A 26,376-nucleotide genomic window follows, 5' to 3' on the forward strand; every position below is an offset into this window, starting at 1 on the left:
CATTTTTTTTACAATGATATGATTGCTTATAACAGTGTTTCCCAACCAAGGCGCTTTTATATATATATATATATATATATATATATATATATATATATATATTTTTTTTTTTTTACATTTTTTTACAATGATATGATTGCTTATAACAGTTTCCCAACCAAGGTGATTATTTATATATATATATATATATATATATATATATATATATATATATATATTTATTTATTAACATTTCTTTACCTTTTTTTTTTTTAAATAATATTTTTTTTGTTCTCCCACCCAAGGGCTCTTTTATAAGCAATGATATCATTGCTTATAACAGTGTTTCCCAACCAAGGTGCATATATATATATATTTTTTTTACATTTGATGACTTTTTTTTTATTTAAATATTTTTTTTTTATATTTATTTATGAATTTTTTAACATTTGTTTCCTTTTTTTAATTTAAATAATTTTTTTCCCCTACCCTAGGGGTCTTTCATTTTATTTATTTATTTATTTTTTTTAACATTTTTTTACAATGATATGATTGCTTATAACAGTGTTTCCCAACCAAGGCGCTTTTATATATATATATATATATTTTTTTTTTTTTAACATTTTTTTTACAATGATATGATTGCTTATAACAGTGTTTCCCAACCAAGGCGCTTTTATATATATATATATATATATATATATATATATATATATATTTTTTTTTTTTTTTACATTTTTTTACAATGATATGATTGCTTATAACAGTTTCCCAACCAAGGTGATTATTTATATATATATATATATATATATATATATATATATATTTATTTATTTATTAACATTTCTTTACCTTTTTTTTTTTTAAATAATATTTTTTTTGTTCTCCCACCCAAGGGCTCTTTTATAAGCAATGATATCATTGCTTATATCAGTGTTTCCCAACCAAGGTGCCTCCAGGGAATGGGAATTCTTTTTTATATTTTTTATTTTTCTGAAACATTTGTTTTCTTTTTTTTAACAAATTTTTTTTTTTTGCCACCTCCTGCGAGAGGCTGAAACGCGTCACACCTGTTATCCTGTATGACCGCGGTTTTTACTGAATAAAGTACGCATTCTTCCACGGATCTTGTGCTGGACATTCCTCTGTTTTGCATGTATATATATATATATATATATATTTTTTTTTAAGCGCCTTCTTAAGCTGTCCGGGAATGCTGGGAGTTGTAGTTTATCAACAGCTGGAGGCACCCTGGTTGGAAAACACTGCATTACATGAACCCTGACAGAGATCACATGATCATTCACTTACATGGAGCTGGACTGCGAGCTCCTCATGAGCGGCGTAGACAGAATGGCGTTATGTGGTAACTTGGGCGAAGACGGCAGCGAGGAATCGGTCATTTCCTCGATGTCGGAATGGGAAGAGGCGGATTTGGGCGACTTCTTCTTGCCAAAAGCTTGTTTGAAGGAGCTTCTCAACTGTAAGGGATAAGATGGATACTGTGAGTGGCGGCAGAGATGATGGAGCGCACACACAGACATGACGGGGGATGGGATGAGCTGCGGAGATGAATGATGACTATATGGTGAAGAATGAGCGGGTGGGTGGTGGTGGAGGTGATGCGATGACAGGAGGAGTCACGGGAGGGCTGCAGACCTTACCTCATTCACCTGGGACGGGACAAGCAAGCAGAAGGGAACGGGGCGGGAGAAAAAAAAAAAAGACAATTTAGGCAGACAGGAAAAATGCCGTATGCACCATATACAGACAAGTGGATGACGGGAGATTTCTGCACATCCTGATCCTAATGCAGAAAACATAGGACACAAGGGGGCGCTGGTCATACACACAGACCAATGGACTATGAACAGGTTGCCGATCACCATTGGAGATCACTACAGTCAGCGTCCACAAGGGGGAGCAATAGATTGCATTCAACTGCATGGCAAATGTAGATGACATTAATGGAACAATCCCCTATATTACACAGAGTTGGTGCTGCTCTGGAGGAACGCTGCCCTCTGTGCCCTCCAATAGGTACATTATAGATGGCTGCTGGCTGGCCACACCGTTCTCTCTCCAGATCCTACCATATACGTGCACAGTCGTCTTGGCTGAGCATACATGTTTTCTGAATTGGGTGAGAACAAAAGCAGCTAAAAATCCAACATATCTAATCTTTCTCTCTCCTGGTATCTGTCATGAGGAATCAGGATCATTGGGTGCCTCCAGCTGTTGCAAAACTACAACTCCCAGCATGCTGGGAATTGTAGTTTTGCAACAGCTGGAGGCCCCCAGTTGGGAAACGCTGCATATGATGGTAGGCTGACACTGCCCACCTAAATGTTTATGCAGAAGAGATGCTGAGCAGCTATACTGGTGATAAGAGACGATGGACAAGGCTGTGTTCACACTAATGTCATACAGGCGCATTTGTGTATCTGCATGACGGCCCCACAAGTCCCCGCTCTGCAGTTCTGATGACCTGAGGAGATGATCGGGCTGGGACTTGCATCCATATTAGGCTAATGTGAACCAAGTCTAAGGGTGTCCTGGGGGAAGGGGGGGCATTATTCATTCAATACAGAAAAATGTTCCTCCTAAGAAATATATCTGTGCGTATGACCAGCTTACAATTATTAGGGAATAACACAAGGAGGATGAAGAATAAACCAGGAACAGTAAACCTAAAGTCTGGAGCTTATAAGAAGAGCTTATACTGCTTATAAGAGTAATATAGGATATAAATGTATCTACATAATGTAAATGTATGTTCAGTAACATAAACGTATCTATATAACGCAAATGTATCTATATAATGTAAATGTATCTAAATAACGTAAATGTATCTTCAATAACGTAAATGTATCTATATAACGTAAATGTATCTATATAACGTAAATGTATCTAATTAACGTAAATGTATCGATGTAACTTAAATGTATCTATATAACGTAAATGTATCTATATAATGTAAATGTATCTTCAGTAATGTAAATGTATCTAAATAACATAAATGTATCTATATAACACAAATTTATGCTCAGTAATGTAAATGAATCTAAATAACGTAAATGTATCTTCAGTAATGTAAAGGTATCCATATAACCTAAATCTATCTAAATAACGTAAATGTATCTATATAATGTAAAAGTATCTATATAATGTAAATGTATCTAAATAACGTAAATGTATCTTCAATAACGTAAATGTATCTATATAACGTAAATGTATCGATATAACTTAAATGTATCTATATAACGTAAATGTATCTATATAATGTAAAAGTATGTATATAACGTAAATGTATCTATATAATGTAAAAGTATGTATATAACGTAAATGTATCTATATAATGTAAAAGTATGTATATAACGTAAATGTATCTATAGGTTCTCAGGTTATGAGGGTTCTGGATTTATCCCAACTGTAGGAAATGGAAAAAGCTTTGCCTTTTGCCTGGAGATGTAGACTTTAGGTGTAGTGTTCCTTTAAGAGACGAGTCCTAACAGAATGGTAAAACAAGACTAGATAATACAGGGGAAGCCAAAAACCACATTAAAGCACAAGAAAATTACCCTGAGACAATGTGGGATCGGTGGATGTGGGATCGGTGGATAAGGGATCGGTGGATAAGGGATCGGTTACAGCTTTCTATCTTTTTGCTGAACTCTTGGGATGGGTAGGGGTCCCAATGGTGATCCCCCCCCCCCACTGAACACATATTTATGGGTCATTTTAGTGACTTGCCATACAAGCATATAATTGGGAGACCCCTTTACGGGGTGTATTCACACACAAGATTTGAAGCTGCAGATTTGGAGTTGTGTTCATCCATTTACTTTACATTGAACATCGCAGCATAAAATCTGCAGCATCAAATATGCTGTACGTCTGAATACACCTCTAAAGGTTGCGTGAGGGTGCAGGACTGTATAGGTCAGTGCCCGCTCTCCACCCGCCTCTACGCACCCAGTTCTTCCGATTCTTCTTCTTCTTGGAATCGCTCTCCACGTTGCTGCCTACGCTGGAGTGACTTGTGGCGCTGTTGATGCTGGAGACACTGTCGGACGAGTGCTGCCGTCGGATCCGCAGGTCAGATGACTGCGTTGTACCATTTCCTGTTTGGGGGGAAAATAAATAAATTCATTATCATCATCATCATCATCAATATAAATATTATTATTCATAAAATTATTATAAATATAATATAATACATTTATTTATTATATATTTATATTATTAATATTTATATTATATAATGTTATACATATAATAATAATAATTATTATTACCATTATATAATAAATAATAATTCATAATAAATAACAATATTATATGTATATATAAATATAATATTAATACATATTAATAAATCACTTAGATCATTTATTTATATATAATCCTATTACAATTCAAATGCAATTAGTAAAAAAATAAAAAATAAAAAAATAAAGCAAAAAAAAATACAGAAAATACAAAAAAAAATAAAAAATACATCAGCTACAGAGGTGCACCACATCACCACCTACAGGCAGCATTTGTTACTGCAGCCTTAAATTTTGGTGAGCGATACAAATGAAACCCCCTCGCCCCAGAATAGTGTTTCCCAATCAGGGTGCCTCCAGCTGTTGCAAAACTGCATAACTTCACCCTAGGACCTTACTGGGCTTCCGGCCAGGCGTAGGGCACAGTTAAACTGCACAATCTAGTGCAGTGTTTCCCAACCAGGGTTCCTACAGCTGTTGCAAAACTACAACTCCCAGCAGTTTTGCAACAGCTGGAGGCACACTGGTTGGGAAAACACTGGCCCAGCTCTGTTCTCTGCAGATTATTGCCACGTATTTTGCTAGACTGGCGCTATGGTTACACACCTAGCGCTCGGCAGGTTGCATCAGAAATTACCTGGAGACAGGACGTGGCCCCCAGGGGGCGCCGTGGTTGACTATTATTACCTTTGCAGCTGAGCTCCGGGGTGTTGATGACTCCGTTGATGGCCGCCTGCGCCGCAGCATTCTGCTTTTTCAGTTGTTCTATGGTTTTCCTTAACTCATTCAGCTCTGAATCCTGAGAAAAAAAACCCAAAAAACAATTACAACTCCCATCATGCCTTGACTGCTGCAGGCTGCATCCTTTACAGCAGTATTCCCCAAACTGTGGTTCTCTACCTATTGAAAAACTACAACTCTGATTGTGCTCTGAAAGAGTCACAGGTTCGGAAACACTATGGCAATGATCTTCCGATGCTGAAATACTACAACTCCCAGCATGCCCTGACAGCTGCAGACTGCACCCTTTACAGCAGTATTCCCCAAACTGTGGTTCTACATCTATAGCCGAACTACAACTCCAATCATGCCCAGACAGGCATAAGAAGCATGCCCTGACAGTCACAGGTTGTCTGGGTATGATGGGAGTAGTAGTTTTGCAACTGTTGGGAGAGACAGGTTCGGAAACACTATCGCAATGATCTCCAGCTGCTGAAATACTACAACTCCCAGCATGCCCTGACAGCAGTATTCCCCATACGGTGGTTCTCCATCTATTGCAGAACTGCAACTTCAATCATGCCTAGAGAACCAAAGGCTGTCTGGGCATGATGGGAGTAGTAGTTTTGCAACTGTCAGGATAGTCACAGGTTTGGAAAAACTGGTTTGTGGCTACGATCTCCAGCCGTGCAGTACTACAACTCCCATAATCCTTGACACCTGCAGGGTGCACCCTTTACAGCAGTATTCCCCAAACTGTGGTTCTCCATCTATTGCCGAACTACAACTCCAATCATGCCCAGACAGGCACAACAAGCATGCCCTGACAGTCACAGGCTGTCTGGGTATGATGGGAGTAGTAGCTTTTCAACCGTTGTGAGAGTCACAGGTTTGGGAATACTGGTCTAAGGCAATGATCTCCCATGTTTGCAGTACTATAACTCTCATCATCTTTGAGGGCTGCAGGCTGCATCTTTATAGTAGTGTTTTTATATCTGTTGCCAAACTACAACTGCAAGCAAGCCTTGACAGCCACAGTCTGTATGGGCATGATGGGAGTAGTAGTTTTGCAACCGTTGGGAAAGTCAATCTACAGCTATTTCTGTACTACAACTCCCATCATCCTTGACAGCAGTATTCCCCGCTAATGCAAAACTACTACTGTAAACATGCTCTCACAGACACAGGCTTGTCTGGGCATGATGGGAGTAGTAGTTTTGCAACAGTTGGGAGAGTCACAGGTACGGGAACACTGGTTTAAGTCAATAATCTACAGCAATACTACAACTACTACAACTCCCAGCAGCACCGACCTTCTGCTCTGCCGACATGGTGAGACTCTGCAGCCGGATCGTCATGTTGCTCAAACTTTGTTCGAAGGCGGCGACAAGATGAGCCTGGAATAAAACACAGAAAAAATAAATAAAATCTTAATGTAAAGAGCCCAAAATATAACATCCGAGAAATACTAAACAGAGATCAGAATCCGTTCACAGAGATAAGCGTGAAACTTGTTCTCATGCTGCTTATCTCCTATAGTTTGAAATACAATAAACTTCCTAAATGACATAAATAGTTAAGCTGATCCTTAAAAAAAAATAATAATAATTTTTTATATAAAATAAATAATAAATAAAAATGTTTAATAATAATAATAATTACTATGATGTATTATTATTGTTTTATTAATAATAATACATAATAATAAAAATTATAATAATTATATTATGATGCATTATTATTGTTGTTTTATCATCAGTATTATATTTAGAGATGAGCGAACTTACAGTAAATTCGATTCGTCACGAACTTCTCAGCTCGGCAGTTGATGACTTATCCTGCATAAATTAGTTCAGCTTTCCGGTGCTCCCGTGGGCTGGAAAAGGGGGATACAGTCCTAGTAGACTCTTTCCTAGGACTGTATCCACCTTTTCCAGCCCACCGGAGCACCGGAAAGCTGAACTAATTTATGCAGGAAAAGTCATCAACTGCCGAGCCGAGAAGTTCGTGACGAATCGAATTTACTGTAAGTTCGCTCATCTCTAATAATAATAAATAAATAAATAAATAAATATGAAATAATAATAATAATTATACTATGATGTATTATTGTTGTTGTTTAATAATACATAATATTAAAAATAATAATAATAATACAAATTATAATAATTATATTATGATGTATTATTATTGTTGTTTTATGAATAATAATGATGATAATAATACATAATAATACAAATTATAATAATTATATTATGATGTATTATTGTTGTTTTATGAATAATAATGATAATAATACATAATAATAATAATAATAAATAAAACAATATTAAATAATAATTATTATTATTATACTATGATGTATTATTGTTGTTGTTTTATTAATAATAATACATAATAATAATACAAATTATAATAATTATAATAAATTATAAAATAATAATATAATAATAGATAATAATAATACAAATTATAATAATTATAATAAATAAATAATAAAATAATAATATAATAATACTACATTTCCACAGATTTTCATATATTTCGGGAAGACAAGGGGTGTGAATACTTTTTGCAAAAAAAATTAAAAATCTATAAACATAAAGTGGGGGGTTACATGGTACAGAAGTCTTCACTGATGAGGTGTGAGGGTCAGGTGGTACCACGGAGACGGCCCCTGGTATGTGGGCATGGAATGTCTCCGCAAGGTGTTGGAATGTCGCAGCACTCACTCAATCACACCTGGCGGCCATCTTGGAAATAAATTGCCATCTCTGCAGATTATTATATATATATATATATATATATATATATATATATATATATATATATGTTTAACAATGGTTCAGAGTTCTGTTTCTCAACCAGCGTGCCTCCAGCTGTTGCAAAACTACAACTCCCAGCATGCCCGGACAGCCAACGGCTGTCCGGGCATGCTGGGAGTTGTAGTTTTGCAACAGCTGGAGGCACGCTGGTTGGGAAAAACTTACAAGGAGAGTCCCTTATACCTGGTAATAAATGTGCCCTATCGGAGAAGAAACAGCTGCAGTGTAAAGCAGGAGGGACGCAACAGCAGCCTGGCCTCCTGGGGAGACAAGGAGGTGGATTTCGGCTTCCATAGACAATGCAGCTAAGCTGGATGATAGCTGTGTCATTATAGAGAGAAGCTGCAGTGTACAGCAAGAGGGACACCGCAGAACCTCAGACTCTAACTATAAGGGGTACTCCGGTACTCTGGTGCCAGAAAATTAAACAGATTTGTAAATTTCTTCTATTAAAAAAAATCTTAATCCTTCCACTACTTATTAGCTGCTGAATACTACAGAGGAAATTATTTTCTTTTTGGAACACAGTGCTCTCTGCTGACATCTCTGTCCATTTTAGGAACTGTCCAGAGCAGCAAATGTTTTCTATGGGGATTTTCTCCTACTCTGGACAGTTCTTAAAATGGACAGAGGTGTCAGCAGAGAGCACTGTGCTCGTGATGTCAGCAGAGAGCTCTGTGTACCAAAAAGAAAATAATTTCCTCTGTAGTATTCAGCAGCTAATAAGTGCTGGAAGGATTAAGATTTTTTAATAGAAGTAATTTACAAATCTGATTAACTTTCTGGCACCAGTTTAATTAAAAAAAAATAAAAATAAAAATAAAGTGTTCCACCGGAGTACCCCTTTAAGCTGTAGTTGCTGATCATAACTCTTTCTTAAAGGAGAAGAGCTGCAGTGTAAAGCAGATGGGACACAACAGCAGCTCGAGCTCCTGCCAGGCCAGAGTCACTGATCATAATGGAGACAAAAGCAGGTAAGGATGACTTCTACACTTCTATAGCTCCTTTTACGATTTGCGCCCTGTGATTCAGCACGGTGGCGGCGGCGGCGGTGGTTTCATCTATATATAGCCGTCCACCTGCGCGACACAAAGTCACTGCACAATGAAGGTGAACACTCCCGCGCCGGCCTCCTACACAGGGACTCACGCAGGAGAGATGAAAAAATAACAGGGTCCGCGCTTCTGCTTATTCACCTAAAACACGCTCATCGGAGCGCGACAAATCCGCCGTGCAAACACTGACTGAGGAAACAAGGAGACACAAAGAAGAGCAGGATGTGCGTGTGCGCTGTGTGCATTGTGGCCTAACACAACAAACCTGCACACTGGACGGAACTTCACCCGCCGCATTATCTCATCTTATGCTCATCCGCGGAGGCTTAAAGGGGTACTCCGGTGAAAACCTTTTTTCTTTTAAATCAACTGGTGGCAGAAAGTTAAACATATTTGTAAATTACTTCTATTAAAAAAATATTAATCCTTCCAGTACTTATTAGCTGCTGAATGCTACAGAGGAAATTCCTTTCTTTTTGGAACACAGAGCTCTCTGCTGACATCACGAGCACAGTGCTCTCTGCTGACATCTCTGTCCATTTTAGCAACCATGCATAGCAGATGTATGCTAAGGGCAGCATGGTGGCTCAGTGGTTAGCACTGCTGCCTTGCAGTGCTGGGGACTTGGGTTCAAATCCCACTAAGGACAACAATAAATAAAGCGTTATTATTATTATAATAACGTCATCAGAGAGAACTGTTCTCGTGATGTCATCAGAGAGCATTCCAAAAAAGAAAAGAATTTCCTCTGTAGTATTCAGCAGCTAATAAGTACAGGAAGGATTAAGATTTTTTTTATAGAAGTAATTTACAAATATGTTTAACTTTCTGCCACCAGTTGATTTAAAAGAAAAAAGGTTTTCACCGGAGTACCCCTTTAAAGGGGTACTCGGGTGGAAAACTATTTTTTTTTAAATCAACTGTTCCCTGTTATCAGCCGCTCTTTTAACATTTTGTGGGTACTGGCCCTTTAATTTGCGTTCCTTCAATAAGAATAAGATGCCACATTTTAAAGGGGTACACCGGTAGAAAACATTTTTTTCCAAATTAATTGGCTCCAGAAAGTTAAACAGATTTGTAAATTACTTCTATTAAAAAAAATCTTAATCCTTCCGGTACTTATCAGCTGCTGTATACTACAGAGGAAGTTGTATAGTTCTTTTCTGTCTGACCACAGTGCTCTCTGTCCATGTCAGGAACTGTCCAGAGCAGGAGAGGTTTGCTATGGGGATTTGCTCCTACTCCGGACAGTTCCTGACACGGACAGAGGTGGCAGCAGAGAGCACTGTGGTCAGACTGGAAAGAAATTTTTAAAGAAAAGAACTTCCTGTAGAGCGCAAAGCAGCTGATAAGTACTGGAAGGATTAAGATTTTTTTTTAACAGAAGTAATTTAAAAATCAGTTTGACCTTCTGGAGCCACCAGAGTACCCCTTTAAAATGTGGCATCTTATTCTTATTGGAGGAAGGCAAATCCATTCGAAAGTGTTGCAAAACTACAACTCCCAGCATGCCATTAGGTTGTCTGGGCCTCCTGGGAGTGGAATTTTTGCAACAGCTGGAGGAAGCCTGGTCTTCAAACTGTGAACCTTATGATGTTGCAAAACTACAACTCCCAGCATGCCAGGACAGCTGGGAGTTGTAGTTTTGCAACAGCTGGAGGCACACTGGTCAGGAAGCACTGACATAGAAGAGAAGTGGCTGATAACAGGGAGCAACAGACGGTCTCCTTACAATCAGCCTAATCATAGCAAGAAATGGCTGATAACAGGGAGCAATAGACTGCGTTCTCTGCAGTAACTGTATACAGAGAATGAGATCGCTGCCCCCTAGGGGCTGACACACTTACATTGGCGCTCAGCTGGGTTGTCAGGGCGGATACTTTCTCCTGGGAGGCGTCCAGCTCTCTGCGTAACTTGCGGATCTAGAAAAAAAAAAAAGGTGAAAAATTGTTAAAGCAACTGCAACTACCCCATCCACACCGCATAAACCCCCCCACTCTGGTCCACACCCCATACCCCCACCACCACCACCACTCCCCACTCCGGTCCACACCCCATACCCCCACCACCACTCCCACTTCGGTCCACACCCCATACCCCTCCACCACCACCACTCCGGTCCACACCCCATACCCCTCCACCACCACCACTCCGGTCCACACCCCATACCCCTCCACCACCACCACTCCGGTCCACACCCCATACCCCCCCACCACCACCACTCCGGTCCACACCCCCTACCCCCCCCCCCCCCGTCACCACTACTCCGGTCCACACCCCATACCCCTCCACCACCACTACTCCGGTCCACACCCCATACCCCTCCACCACCACTACTCCGGTCCACACCCCATACCCCTCCACCACCACCACTCCGGTCCACACCCCATACCCCTCCACCACCACTACTCCGGTCCACACCCCATACCCCTCCACCACCACCACTCCGGTCCACACCCCATACCCCTCCACCACCACCACTCCGGTCCACACCCCATACCCCTCCACCACCACCACTCCGGTCCACACCCCATACCCCCCCACCACCACCACTCCGGTCCACACCCCCTACCCCCCCCCCCCCGTCACCACTACTCCGGTCCACACCCCATACCCCTCCACCACCACTACTCCGGTCCACACCCCATACCCCTCCACCACCACTACTCCGGTCCACACCCCATACCCCTCCACCACCACCACTCTGGTCCACACCCCATCCACACCGCATAACCCCCCCCACTCTGGTCCACACCCCATACCCCCACCACCACCACCACTCCCACTTCGGTCCACACCCCATACCCCCCCACCACCACCACTCCGGTCCACACCCCATACCCCTCCACCACCACCACTCCGGTCCACACCCCATACCCCTCCACCACCACCACTCCGGTCCACACCCTATACCCCTCCACCACCATCACTCCGGTCCACACCCCATACCCCCCCACCACCACCACTCCGGTCCACACCCCCTACCCCCCCCCCGTCACCACTACTCCGGTCCACACCCCATACCCCTCCACCACCACTACTCCGGTCCACACCCCATACCCCTCCACCACCACCACTCCGGTCCACACCCCCTACCCCCCCCCCCCCCCCCCGTCACCACTACTCCGGTCCACACCCCATACCCCCCACCACCACCACCACTCCCACTTCGGTCCACACCCCATACCCCCCACCACCACCACTCCGGTCCACACCCCATACCCCTCCACCACCACCACTCCGGTCCACACCCCATACCCCTCCACCACCACCACTCCGGTCCACACCCCATAACCCCCCCCCCCGTCACCACTACTTCGGTCCACACCCCACCCCCCCCCACCACCACCACTCCGGTCCACACCCCATACCCCTCCACCACCACCACCCTGGTCCACACCCCATACCCCCCCCACCACCACCACTCCGGTCCACACCCCATACCCCCCACCCCCCCCGGTCCACACCCCATACCCCCCACCCCCCCCACTCCGGTCCACACCCCATAACCCCCCCCCCCGTCACCACTACTTCGGTCCACACCCCACCCCCCCCCACCACCACCACTCCGGTCCACACCCCATACCCCTCCACCACCACCACCCTGGTCCACACCCCATACCCCCCCCACCACCACCACTCCGGTCCACACCCCATACCCCCCACCCCCCCCCCACTCCGGTCCACACCCCATACCCCCCACCCCCCCCCACACCCCATACCCCCCACCCCCCCCCACTCCGGTCCACACCCCATACCCCCCCCCCCCCCCATCACCACTACTCCGGTCCACACCCCATACCCCCACCACCACCACTCTGGTCCACACTCCATACCCCCCCCCCACCAATACTCAGGTCCACCCCCCATAACCCCCCCGCCACTCTGACTACCACCGGCTGCAATAACATGATGTAATAGAGAAGGTACTGACCTCCGACTGGCACTTCTCTTCCGGCTGCAAAAGATTTAAAAAAATGTAAATAAATAAAACATCAATTTAGACAGGTATATATAAAAAAAGTATTACATTTGGACAAATTTTTGCACAAAAAATTCAGAGTTGCCAATTTTTCCCCCCGGTGTACGTAATGATATATTCACCCCCCCTTCCTAATTTTCTCCTGTCGTACTAATGCATCCAAAATAAGAAGCGCAGCAGCTTTGCTTCCGTTCTCTCCTACAACCGTTTTGAGTACGCAGCTCCCGATGCCAATGTATGTGTCTCCATGGTTACTGACCTCTGTCACAGTGCAATCCTGCACTGGCGCTATTTTCCATTCCGACCCTAAACCACTTGAATACAGGAGACAGAATGGGGTTAAAGTGACTGCAGGATCTGACTACACAAGGGGGTTTGTTTGTAGTCTGTTACCATGGAGACACATAGATCTAAGCAGTAGAACATTTTTAATTAATATAAAATTAATTACATTTTTTTTTTTTTGCTAAATATTTCTCTATACATCAGAATGGTTAAAAAAAAAATAATAATAATAATAATAAAAAATGTATTTATTATAAACCCCATCTGACTCTAAGAAAGCTGGGTGACATTCAGGATGGCTGCTTGAGTCCTGAAAGGCAAGGCCGCTTTGTATTGCAGCGACATGGGGTCTCCAAACGGTGACCCTCCAGCTGTTGCAAAACTACAACTCCCAGCATGCCCAGAGTTCTTGGGCTTCCAGCTATTCCAAGGAAGCAGTGTGCCTCCAGCTGTTGTGAAACTACAAAACTACAATTCCCAGCATGCCCGGAAAGCCAAAGGCTGTCCGGGCATGCTGGGAGTTGTAGTTTTGCAACATCTGGAGGGCCACAGTTTGGAGATCACAGCTACAGAAGCTGGAGGAGGGGTTTATTATGTTTCCGTTTTGACGCCTTTGCCTCTTTTTTACAATTTCTGTCTGGTTTCAAGGGTCTTGTAAAACCCCTGGAGGGTCCGCGGCCTTTGTTATAAGGTGACGACGTCTTATTTAAGTGCAGACAAGTGTCCTAAGGATTCCATTCCTCACATCCTACACATTCCTAATAAAAGAAGTAAAAGTAGTATGCAACATATAATTGGGGGGTAACCTGATTTATGGGGGGCTGCAGGATCAGCTCGGACCCCTAGATTGTCAGCAGAGAGGGTCCTAGACATTAGACTAGAAGATGATCCCCCCCCCCATCTCTAAGAAAATAAGAACTAAAGAAATGATCAATTTCATTAATTTGGAAAGTGTCTGAATTATAAGATAAGGACATAATGTAACAACAAGACGGTATAATAAAGTGACATCTATAACTTACAGTGGAGTATACAGAAGACGTGCTGGAGACCAGAGAGAGCGAAGATCCATGAACTGCAAGAGGAGGAAGGAGAGAGATCAGACTGCACCCCGCAAATCTAGGAACCGTACTGCACCCCGCAAATATAGGAACCGTACTGCACCCCGCAAATATAGGAACCGTACTGCACCCCGCAAATCTAGGAACCGTACTGCACCCCGCAAATATATCAACTGTACTGCACCCCGCAAATATATCAACCGTACTGCACCCCGCAAATATATCAACCGTACTGCACCCCGCAAATATAGGAACTGTACTGCACCCCGCAAATATAGGAACTGTACTGCACCCCACAAATATATCAACTGTACTGCACCCCGCAAATATATCAACTGTACTGCACCCCGCAAATATAGGAACTGTACTGCACCCCGCAAATATAGGAACCGTACTGCACCCCACAAATATATCAACTGTACTGCACCCCGCAAATATAGGAACTGTACTGCACCCCGCAAATATAGGAACCGTACTGCACCCCGCAAATATAGGAACCGTACTGCACCCCACAAATATATCAACTGTACTGCACCCTGCAAATATATCAACTGTACTGCACCCCGCAAATATAGGAACCATACTGCACCCCACAAATATATCAACTGTACTGCACCCCGCAAATATATCAACTGTACTGCACCCCGCAAATATATCAACTGTACTGCACCCCGCAAATATAGGAACCGTACTGCACCCCGCAAATATAGGAACTGTACTGCACCCCGCAAATATAGGAACCGTACTGCACCCCGCAAATATAGGAACTGTACTGCACCCCGCAAATATAGGAACCGTACTGCACCCCGCAAATATAGGAACCGTACTGCACCCCGCAAATATAGGAACCGTACTGCACCCCGCAAATATATCAACTGTACTGCACCCCGCAAATATAGGAACTGTACTGCACCCCACAAATATATCAACTGTACTGCACCCCGCAAATATAGGAACTGTACTGCACCCCGCAAATATAGGAACTGTACTGCACCCCGCAAATATATCAACTGTACTGCACCCCGCAAATATATCAACTGTACTGCACCCCGCAAATATAGGAACTGTACTGCACCCCGCAAATATATCAACTGTACTGCACCCCGCAAATATATCAACTGTACTGCACCCCGCAAATATATCAACTGTACTGCACCCCGCAAATATATCAACTGTACTGCACCCCGCAAATATATCAACTGTACTGCACCCCGCAAATATATCAACTGTACTGCACCCCGCAAATATAGGAACTGTACTGCACCCCGCAAATATAGGAACTGTACTGCACCCCGCAAATATAGGAACTGTACTGCACCCCGCAAATATATCAACTGTACTGCACCCCGCAAATATAGGAACTGTACTGCACCCCACAAATATATCAACTGTACTGCACCCCGCAAATATAGGAACTGTACTGCACCCCGCAAATATATCAACTGTACTGCACCCCACAAATATAGGAACTGTACTGCACCCCGCAAATATATCAACTGTACTGCACCCCGCAAATATATCAACTGTACCGCACCCCGCAAATATATCAACTGTACTGCACCCCGCAAATATATCAACTGTACCGCACCCCGCAAATATATCAACTGTACTGCACCCCGCAAATATATCAACTGTACTGCACCCCGCAAATATATCAACTGTACTGCACCCCGCAAATATAGGAACTGTACAAGCAGAAAATCAGTGTATAAAGAGCAGAATAGTGAGTACAGCTCTGGAGTATAATACAGGATATAACTCAGGATCAGTACAGGATAAGTAATGTAATGTATGTACACAGTGACCTCACCAGCAGAATAGTGAGTACAGTTCTGGAGTATAATACAGGATATAACTCAGGATCAGTACAGGATAAGTAATGTAATGTATGTACACAGTGACCTCACCAGCAGAATAGTGAGTACAGCTCTGGAGTATAATACAGGATATAACTCAGGATCAGTACAGGATAAGTAATGTAATGTATGTACACAGTGACCTCACCAGCAGAATAGTGAGTACAGCTCTGGAGTATTATACTGGATATAACTCAGGATCAGTACAGGATAAGTAATGTAATGTATGTACACAGTGACCTCACCAGCAGAATAGTGAGTACAGCTCTGGAGTATTATACTGGATATAACTCAGGATCAGTACAGGATAAGTAATGTAATGTATGTACACAGTGACCCCACCAGCAGAATAGTGAGTACAGCTCTGGAGTATAATACAGGATCAGTACAGGATAAGTAATGTAATGTATGTACACAGTGACCCCACCAGCAGAATAGTGAGTACAGCTCTGGAGTATAATACAGGATATAACTCAGGATCAGTACAGGATCAGTAATGTATTGTATGTACACAGTGACCTCACCAGCAGAATAGTGAGTACAGCTCTGGAGTATAATACTGGATATAACTCAGGATCAGTACAGGATAAGTAATATAATGTATGTACACAGTGACCTCACCAGCAGAATAGTGAGTACAGCTCTGGAGTATAATACAGGATATAACTCAGGATCAGTACAGGATAAGTAATGTAATGTATGTACACAGTGATCTCACCAGCAGAATAGTGAGTGCAGCTCTGGAGTATAATACAGGATATAACTCAGGATCAGTACAGGATAAGTAATGTAATGTATGTACACAGTGACCTCACCAGCAGAATAGTGAGCACAGCTCTGGGGTATAATACCGGATATAACTCAGGATCAGTACAGGATAAGTAATGTAATGTATGTACACAGTGATCTCACCAGCAGAATAGTGAGTACAGCTCTGGAGTATAATACAGGATATAACTCAGGATCAGTACAGGATAAGTAATGTAATGTATGTACACAGTGATCTCCCCAGCAGAATAGTGAGTACAGCTCTGGAGTATAATACAGGATATAACTCAGGATCAGTACAGGATAAGTAATGTAATGTATGTACACAGTGACCTCACCAGCAGAATAGTGAGTACAGCTCTGGGGTATAATACAGGATATAACTCAGGATCAGTACAGGATAAGTAATGTAATGTATGTACACAGTGACCTCACCAGCAGAATAGTGAGTACAGCTTTGGAGTATAATACAGGATATAACTCAGGATCAGTACAGGATAAGTAATGTAATGTATGTACACAGTGACCTCACCAGCAGAATAGTAAGTACAGCTCTGGAGTATAATACAGGATATAACTCAGGATCAGTACAGGATAAGTAATGTAATGTATGTACACAGTGACCTCACCAGCAGAATAGTGAGTGCAGCTCTGGGGTATAATACAGGATATAACTCAGGATCAGTCTTTTTCTATCTTGCACTGTTGTGTATTTACAGGTGACCTGTGATCCGCCCGTCACGCCACCTTGTTGCGCTCCCTCTGGGTGACACGACAAGTGGTTCGTTCCCCGGAGCCTTTTCTGTATCTGTAGCTATTTGTGGACCAAAGGTGAAAAGCCTCAGGTACAACAACCATGTGACCACAACCTTGGATACATAAGCCCTTCGCTTGTCTTGTTATTCGGCCGCTCCTTCTGTCCCATACAGATTCCAGGGCGACTTTTGATATAAAGCAATATATGGACCATGCACAGATCCCCTAATTCACGCGCACTCGCTGTTTATGCCTATGGTACAGGACTGCGCTATTTCTCAGGTGTCATTACTTCTCAGTTACGGAAATATTTCATCGCGGTCCGGGGAGGCTCGATCTGTCGCTACAGCAGAAACACTTGAAAACAAAAGAAACTTTATCGCTTATAGCGACAGGTTCAAAAAGAAAAGCGGATTGGGGGAAACCCCATCGCTTCCCCGCTGCAGGCTGGTTAAACACGTAAGAGAGAAACTGCAGTCACAGATATGTATGAGAAATAGTCTGCGCTTAGTCCCATCTACTTCTAGGAAAGCTGGGTGACCTTTCTATACACCGCATCTTTCCAAGTGTCTTAAAGGGGTACTCCGGTGGAAAACATTTTTTTTTAAATCAACTGGTGCCAAAAAGTTAAACAGATTTTTAAATTACTTCTATTAAAAAATCTTTACCCTTCCAGTACTTTTTAGCAGTTGTATGCTACATTTCTTTTTTGTGCTGTCCGCAGTGCTCTCTGCTGACACCTCTGTCCGTATCAGGAACTGTCCAGAGCAGGAGAGGTTTGCTATGGGGATTTTCTCCTGCTCTGGACAGTTCCTGATGCGGACATAGGTGTCAGCAGCAAGAACTGCGGACAAGACAAAAAAGAAATTCAAAAAGAAAAGAATTTCCTCTGTAACATACAGCTGCTAAAAAGTACTGGAGGGGTAAAGATTTTTTAATAGAAGTAATTTACAAATCTGTTTAACTTTCTGGCACCAGTTGATTTTAAAAAAATAAATAAATGAATAATGTTTTCCACCGGAGTACCCCTTTAAGACACTTGGAAAGATGCGGTGTGTAGAAAGGTCACCCAGCTTTCCTAGAAGCAGATGGGACTAAGCGCAGACTATTTCTCATACATATCTGTGACTGCAGTTTCTCTCTTACGTGTTTAACCAGCCTGCAGCGGGGAAGCGATGGGGTTTCCCCCGATCCGCTTTTCTTTTGTGAACCTGTCGCTATAAGCGATAAAGTTTCTTTTGTTTTGAAGTGTTTCTGCTGTAGCGACAGATCGAGCCTGGCACTAGTTGATTTAAAAAAAAAATATAAAAACTTTTTTCCCACCGGTGTACGCCTTTAAATAAAACCCCTAAAACCGGTGTTTCCCAACTAGGGTGCCTCCAGCTGTTGCAAAACTACAACTCCCAGCATGCCCGGACAGCCTTTGGCTGTCCGGGCATGCTGGGAGTTGTAGTTTTGCAACAGCTAGGATGAATCCACTCAGCATCAAGCCTATTTCCCACCAGTGTCACAATACACAGCGTCGCCTCAACATGAAATGTCATCTCTTATGAGACACTAATACCCCGCAGAAGTCTCAGTCAATACACAGGTATTTGCCCCGCAGCACGAACATCATAGCGTCATATCGGTGCGGAGACGCCCGTGGGGTTCCCAGGTGATCTTATGTCATGGCAAAAAAGTGTATAACCAGAGGCGACTGCAGGTGAAGAATGAGCTGTATGTGAACTATAGGTACACAGCGTATACTGTACACTATACACCGATCCTGCACTACAGCGTGTAATATAGAGCTTCACTCACTATTCTGCTGGTGAGGTCACTGTGTACATACATTACATTACTTATCCTGTACTGATCCTGAGTTATATCCTGTATTATACCCCAGAGCTGTACTCACTATTCTGCTGGTGAGGTCACTGTGTACATACATTACATTACTTATCCTGTACTGATCCTGAGTTATATCCTGTATTATTCCCCAGAGCTGTACTCACTATTCTGCTGGTGAGGTCACTGTGTACATACATTACATTACTTATCCTGTACTGATCCTGAGTTATATCCTGTATTATACTCCAGAGCTGTACTCACTATTCTGCTGGTGAGATCACTGTGTACATACATTACATTACTTATCCTGTACTGATCCTGAGTTATATCCTGTATTATACTCCAGAGCTGTACTCACTATTCTGCTGGTGAGGTCACTGTGTACATACATTACATTACTTATCCTGTACTGATCCTGAGTTATATCCTGTATTATACTCCAGAGCTGTACTCACTATTCTGCTGGTGAGATCACTGTGTACATACATTACATTACTTATCCTGTACTGATCCTGAGTTATATCCTGTATTATACTCCAGAGCTGTACTCACTATTCTGCTGGTGAGGTCACTGTGTACATACATTACATTACTTATCCTGTACTGATCCTGAGTTATATCCTGTATTATACTCCAGAGCAGTACTCACTATTCTGCTGGTGAGGTCACTGTGTACATACATTACATTACTTATCCTGTACTGATCCTGAGTTATATCCTGTATTATACTCCAGAGCAGTACTCACTATTCTGCTGGTGAGGTCACTGTGTACATACATTACATTACTTATCCTGTACTGATCCTGAGTTATATCCTGTATTATACTCCAGAGCTGTACTCACTATTCTGCTGGTGAGGTCACTGTGTACATACATTACATTACTTATCCTGTACTGATCCTGAGTTATATCCTGTATTATTCCCCAGAGCTGTACTCACTATTCTGCTGGTGAGGTCACTGTGTACATACATTACATTACTTATCCTGTACTGATCCTGAGTTATATCCTGTATTATACTCCAGAGCTGTACTCACTATTCTGCTGGTGAGATCACTGTGTACATACATTACATTACATTACTTATCCTGTACTGATCCTGAGTTATATCCTGTAATATACTCCGGAGCTGCACTCACTATTCTGCTGGTGAGGTCACTGTGTACATACATTACATTACTTATCCTGTACTGATCCTGAGTTATACCCTGTAATATACTCCTGAGCTGCACTCACTATTCTGCTGGTGAGGTCACTGTGTACATACATTACATTACTTATCCTGTACTGATCCTGAGTTATACCCTGTAATATACTCCTGAGCTGCACTCACTATTCTGCTGGTGAGGTCACTGTGTACATACATTACATTACTTATCCTGTACTGATCCTGAGTTATATCCTGTAATATACTCCAGAACTGCACTCACTATTCTGCTGGTGAGGTCACTGTGTACATACATTACATTACTTATCCTGTACTGATCCTGAGTTATACCCTGTAATATACTCCTGAGCTGCACTCACTATTCTGCTGGAGTCATGGACATAAGTAAAGTGGTGTATTCTGGAGGTCAGATCCCTGCCGATCACATTGAGTGCCCCCCTGACTATTTTGGACACTTACCTTCTTCAAAGCCATCACGGAATGATCCAGAACGGCTCATGGTTCTCGTCTTCTCATCCAGAGACATAGAGCTGTTTCGGAATCGCGGTTCGCCGTAGTGTTCGCCGTCCGTGTTGGAGAGGCTGTGAGTCCGTAGCATGGTGGAATTGGATAAAGTCATATGAGCGGCCGTCGTAGGACTTGCTAAAAAAGGGGAAGAAATCAAAGTGAGCAATAAGGGATATGAGCAGATAACTTTGTGATGGGTGAGACCACCGATCCTGGGTATAAAGGGGCGGCAACACTGATTTAGTGGTGTGTTATTTGTCAGGTGCCCTTGCACAGTGCCCCTTCAGGTCACACAAGGAATTGCATGGGGATCTAAATATTCAATAATTGGAATTTACAGACATAATTCCGCTTGGAAATTCCGTAGTGTGAACCCAGACTTATAGGTTATATTATCATTAGAGATGAGCGAACTTACAGTAAATTCGATTCGTCACAAACTTCTCGGCTTGGCAGTTGATGACTTATCCTGCATAAATTAGTTCAGCCTTCAGGTGCTCCCGTGGGCTGGAAAAGGTGGATACAGTCCTAGGAGACTCTTTCCTAGGACTGTATCCACCTTTTCCAGCCCACCGGAGCACCTGAAGGCTGAACTAATTTATGCAGGATAAGTCATCAACTGCCGAGCCGAGAAGTTTGTGACAAATCAAATTTACTGTAATCGAATTTACTGTAAGTTGGCTCATCTCTAATTATGTTTTTCAAGGTCAGTGTTTTCCAACACAGTGTGCCTCCAGCTGTTGCAAAACTACAGCTCCCAGCATGCCCGGACAGCCTTTGGCTGTCCGGGCATGCTGGGAGTTGTAGTTTTGCAACAACTGGATGCACATTGGTAGGGAATACACTGATCTATGTGCACGATGGCCTCTCTACTCTCTGTTGACTTTGGATGTCAGAGGAGAGAAGGGTCGGGCAAGTGTCCCCCTGCAGAACATTCATAGAACGCATTATCTACATACGCAAAATCTTTGTTTATTTCTGTTCTTGCACCTTCTGCAGGTGGTAATACTTCCGATTGCCATTGCCGTTCAGGAGATCACGGGGGGGGGGGGGGGGGGATACGTTTTTCTTGGTGATACTTAATCCTTTAAGCAGAAAAACTCATGATGGTGTCTGATTTTGACCCCCTGGTGTGTATTTTTCATGTTCCATGACCCATTGGCCAATACCCCCCTCCATTAATAGGAAAAGGAACAGGACCAACCAGGATGGGGCCCGTTCTCTTTAAAGGGGTACTCCAGTGGAATTTTTTTTTTTTTAAATCAACCAGAAAGTTAAACAGATTTGTAAATTACTTCTATTAAAAAATCTTTATCCTTCCAGTACTTTCTAGCAGCTGTATGCTACAGAGGAAATTATTTTCTTTTTTAGCCCTGTCCACAGTGCTCTCTGCTGACACCTCTGTGCATGTCAGGAACTGTCCAGAGCAGCATAGATTTGCTCTGGGGATTTTTCTTCCTGCTCTGGACAGTTCCTGATACAGGCATCAGGTGTCAGCAGAGAGCACTGTGGACAAGACAAAAAAGAAATCCAAAAAGAAAAGAATTTCCTCTGTAGCATACAGCTGCTAGAAAGTACTGGAAGGATTAAACCATTTTTTTAATAGAAGTAATTTACAAATCTGTTTAACTTTCTGGCACCAGTTGATTTGAAAAAAAAAAAAGTTTTCCACCAGAGTACCCCTTTAAGTGCCCCCTAGCAGCCACATGGACTGTCACTATGGCACGTATGACCTTCAGTATGGCCATGCCCCAATTGACTCACCGAGCTGGGCGAAATTAAATCGGGTGCCGGAGGGCGAGGTGATGCTGGAGCCGGGTGAGAACGGGGAGCTGCTGGCCGTGTCCTGGAGCCCGCTGGACGAATGGGAGCGCAGCCATTCCTTATTGTCATCCTGGTGCCGGAGCTGAGATGACGGAGCGTACCTGAGGGAACCAAAAAGAAAAAGAAATTAAAAAATTTAAGGAAACAACAGACCTGTTGTAAACAGGCGGCAATGACAATTGCATGAAAGCCCATGCCACAAGGAGATAGGTTTGATCACAGAGCATGGGGTTAGCCATGTTCTCCATAGGCAAGTGTCCGGGTATCAGCATAATGTATATGAAATATAGATGAGCCCCCCCCCCCCCATATTCATAGAAAAACCTATGGTAGTTACATCTATGCCAAGGAAAGCTGAGTGACTATCGGCATGGACACCATTACAGCTAAAGGGTAAAACCCCCTAGTTGCTGCAATACATCCAATATGTCTGAATGTAGGGCTGAGTGTTCAGGGGACTAGTAAAGCTGGGTGATCGTGTAAGTGCTACACTGGGCACGTTAGTGGTACCCAGCTATTCTACAAACAGGTCTTACAATGACTAAATAGAATTTATTTATTGCAATAAAAGAGAAAAACTCCTAAAAAAACATTTCACCATAGACATTAATACTCTGTAACCTGATACTAGTGTGGGGATTTTCTACTTATATTAAAAAATTTTAGGGGGTGCAATGTGTGGAAAAGATCAGGAGAGCGTCTGTGTTCTCCATCGGCATAAACACAGCTTGTCATCAAACTTATCCAAGCCCCTGAATGGTAAAACCACTTAGAAATGCTGAAATACATACAATATGTCTGAATATCTAGGTGGGGCTAAGTGTTCAGGAGTCTAGTAATGTTCAGTGACCACCCTTATACAAGCTACGCTGGTCACATACTGTAAGTGGTACCCAGCTTTTCTACAAACAGATCTTACAATGACTAAATAGAATTTATTGCCATAGAAGAGAAAAACTCAGAAACACCATTTCACCATAGACATTAGTACTCTGTAACCTGATACTACTGTGGGGATTTCCTACTTAGATTTAGAATTTTTGGGGGTGCAATGTGTGGTAAAGATCAGTCGAGCGTCCGTGTTATCCATCGGCATAAACACAGCTTGTCACCAAACTTATCCAAGCCCCTGAATGGTAAAACCACCTAGTAATGCTGCAATACATCCAATATGTCTGAATATCTAGATGGGGCTAAGTGTTCTGGAGTCTATTAATGTTCAGTGACCACCCTTATACAAGCTACGCTGGTCACATAGGTGGTATCTATGGTAGTTACATCTATGCCAAGGAAAGCTGAGTGACTATCGGCATGGACACCATTACAGCTGAATGGTAAAACCACCTAGTTGCTGTCATACATCCAATACGTCTGAATGTCTAGGTAGGGCCAAGTGTTCAGGGGACTAGTAAAAGTGGGTGATCTTATAAGCGCTACGCTGGTCACGTTAGTGGTACCCAGCTATTCTACAAACAGATCTTACAATGACTAAATAGAATTTATTGCAATAGAAGAGAAAAACTCCTAAAAAAAACATTTCACCATAGACATTAATACTCTGTAACCTGATACTACCGTGGGGATTTTCTACTTAGATTAAAAAATTTTAGGGGGTGCAATGTGTGGAAAAGATCAGGTGAGCATCTGTGTTATCCATCGGCATAAACACAGCTTGTCATCAAACTTATCCAAGCCCCTGAATGGTAAAACCACCTAGTAATGCTGCGATACATCCAATATGAATATCTGAATATCTAGGTGGGGCTAAGTGTTCAGGACTCTAGTAATGTTCAGTGACCACCCTTACACAAGCTACGCTGGTCACATACTGTAGGTAGTACCCAGCTTTTCTACAAACAGATCTTACAATGACTAAATAGAATTTATTGCCATAGAAGAGAAAAACTCTGAAACACCATTTCACCATAGACATTAATACTCTGTAACCTGATACCACTGTGGGGATTTCCTACTTAGATTTAGAATTTTTACGGGGTGCAATGTGTGGTAAAGATCAGGCGAGCTGTCTCCGTCATCTAGGGCATGCTGGAACTTGTAGTTATGATAAAATAATCATGTGTTTTGCAGTTTCTTTTCAAATATCCATATGAAATCACAGGATCCCCTTGTATGTGCCCCCTCTCTATCCACCAAATACACCGCCATGACAATGCCGGGTAAATCCCCGGACATTAGGTAAATTCTGTCGGGAAAAAAAAACACAGGAAAATTCAGAACCGTGCAACATGAAGAAGACGAACTATGTATCCCTGAGAGGAGATGGGGGATTCACAGACTGCTCTGCAGTGGAAGGGGGGACGAGGAAAGTCATGATTAATACCTATGCCCAAAAGAATCTGCCGACAAGAGAAGGGTTTCAAAGATTCCGATTTCAGGCTGAATGTTCCAAAACTACAACTCCCAGCATGCCCGGACAGCCGTTGGCTGTCCGGGCATGCTGGGAGTTGTAGTTTTGCAACAGCTGGAGGCACTCTGGTTGGGAAACACTGCTTTAGATTCTGCAGTATGACTTTGTCCTAGACCTGGCCGGAAGCCCAATAAGGTCCTAGGGTGAAGCTATGGGGCTCCTGTGCAAAGCCTTTGGCTGTCCGACATGCTGGGAGTTGTAGTTCTGCAACAACTGGTGGCACACCGGTTGGGAAACACTGCTCCATATGAAGTATACAGAATTTTCCATTAAAGTCTATGGACAAAGGTTCACCAGTTCACACACTGGATGAGATATATTAAGCAGCGTGAGCTCAGAGCTATCTTAGAATTGTATTCTTGGTGTATGGGCCACTGGCTGTCCGGGCATGCTGGGAGTTGTAGTTCTGCAACAGGTGGAGGCACCCTGCTTGGAATACACTGATCTATGTGTATGAAGGTCTCTGGACTCTCTGTTGACTCTGGATGTCAGAGGATAGAAGGGTCGGGCAAGTGTCCCCCTACAGAATACATGTACTAGTGTATACAGGGATGGGGAGTGCATGCTGGGAGCTGTAGTTTTGAAACAGTTGGAGGCACACTGATTGGGAAACACTGATCAGTGTGTATCTGTGTGTACGATGGCCTCTCTACTCTCTGTTGACTCTGGATGTCAGAGGAGAGAAGGGTCGGGCAAGTGTCCCCCTGCAGAATACATGTGCTAGTGTATACCGGGATGGGAAGTGCATGCTGGGAGTTGTAGTTTTGCAAGAGCTGGAGGCACCCTAGTTAGGAAACACTGATCTATGTGTACGATGGCCTCTTGATTCTCTGCTGACTCTGGATGTCAGAGGAGAGAAGAGTCGGGCAAGTGTCCCCCTGCAGAATACATGTGCTAGTGTATACGGGAATGGGAAGTGCATGCTAGGAGTTGTAGTTTTACAAGAGCTGGAGGCACACTGATTGGGAAACACTGATCTATGTGTACGATGGCCTTTTGATTCTCTGACGACTCTGGATGTCAGAGGAGAGAAGGGTCGGGCAAGTGCCCCCCTGCTG

The 26,376-nt window shown here is 43.0% G+C and overlaps 1 protein-coding gene across 1 annotated transcript in view; it reads right to left on the reverse strand.

Annotated features, from left to right (window-relative positions):
• Positions 1 to 26,376, reverse strand: part of NAV2 (neuron navigator 2) — a gene marked incomplete in the record, with an annotated part of 234,265 nt that overhangs the window by 15,934 nt on the left and 191,955 nt on the right. The window contains 9 exon segments of the mRNA XM_056527781.1: positions 1,291 to 1,460; positions 3,955 to 4,103; positions 4,938 to 5,049; positions 6,284 to 6,367; positions 10,698 to 10,772; positions 12,785 to 12,808; positions 14,140 to 14,192; positions 21,019 to 21,201; positions 22,831 to 22,991. Of these exon segments, the coding sequence (XP_056383756.1) occupies positions 1,291 to 1,460; positions 3,955 to 4,103; positions 4,938 to 5,049; positions 6,284 to 6,367; positions 10,698 to 10,772; positions 12,785 to 12,808; positions 14,140 to 14,192; positions 21,019 to 21,201; positions 22,831 to 22,991 (1,011 nt within the window).

The sequence above is a fragment of the Hyla sarda genome, chromosome 6, assembly GCF_029499605.1.
Source record: "Hyla sarda isolate aHylSar1 chromosome 6, aHylSar1.hap1, whole genome shotgun sequence".
Classification (NCBI taxonomy): domain Eukaryota; kingdom Metazoa; phylum Chordata; class Amphibia; order Anura; family Hylidae; genus Hyla; species Hyla sarda.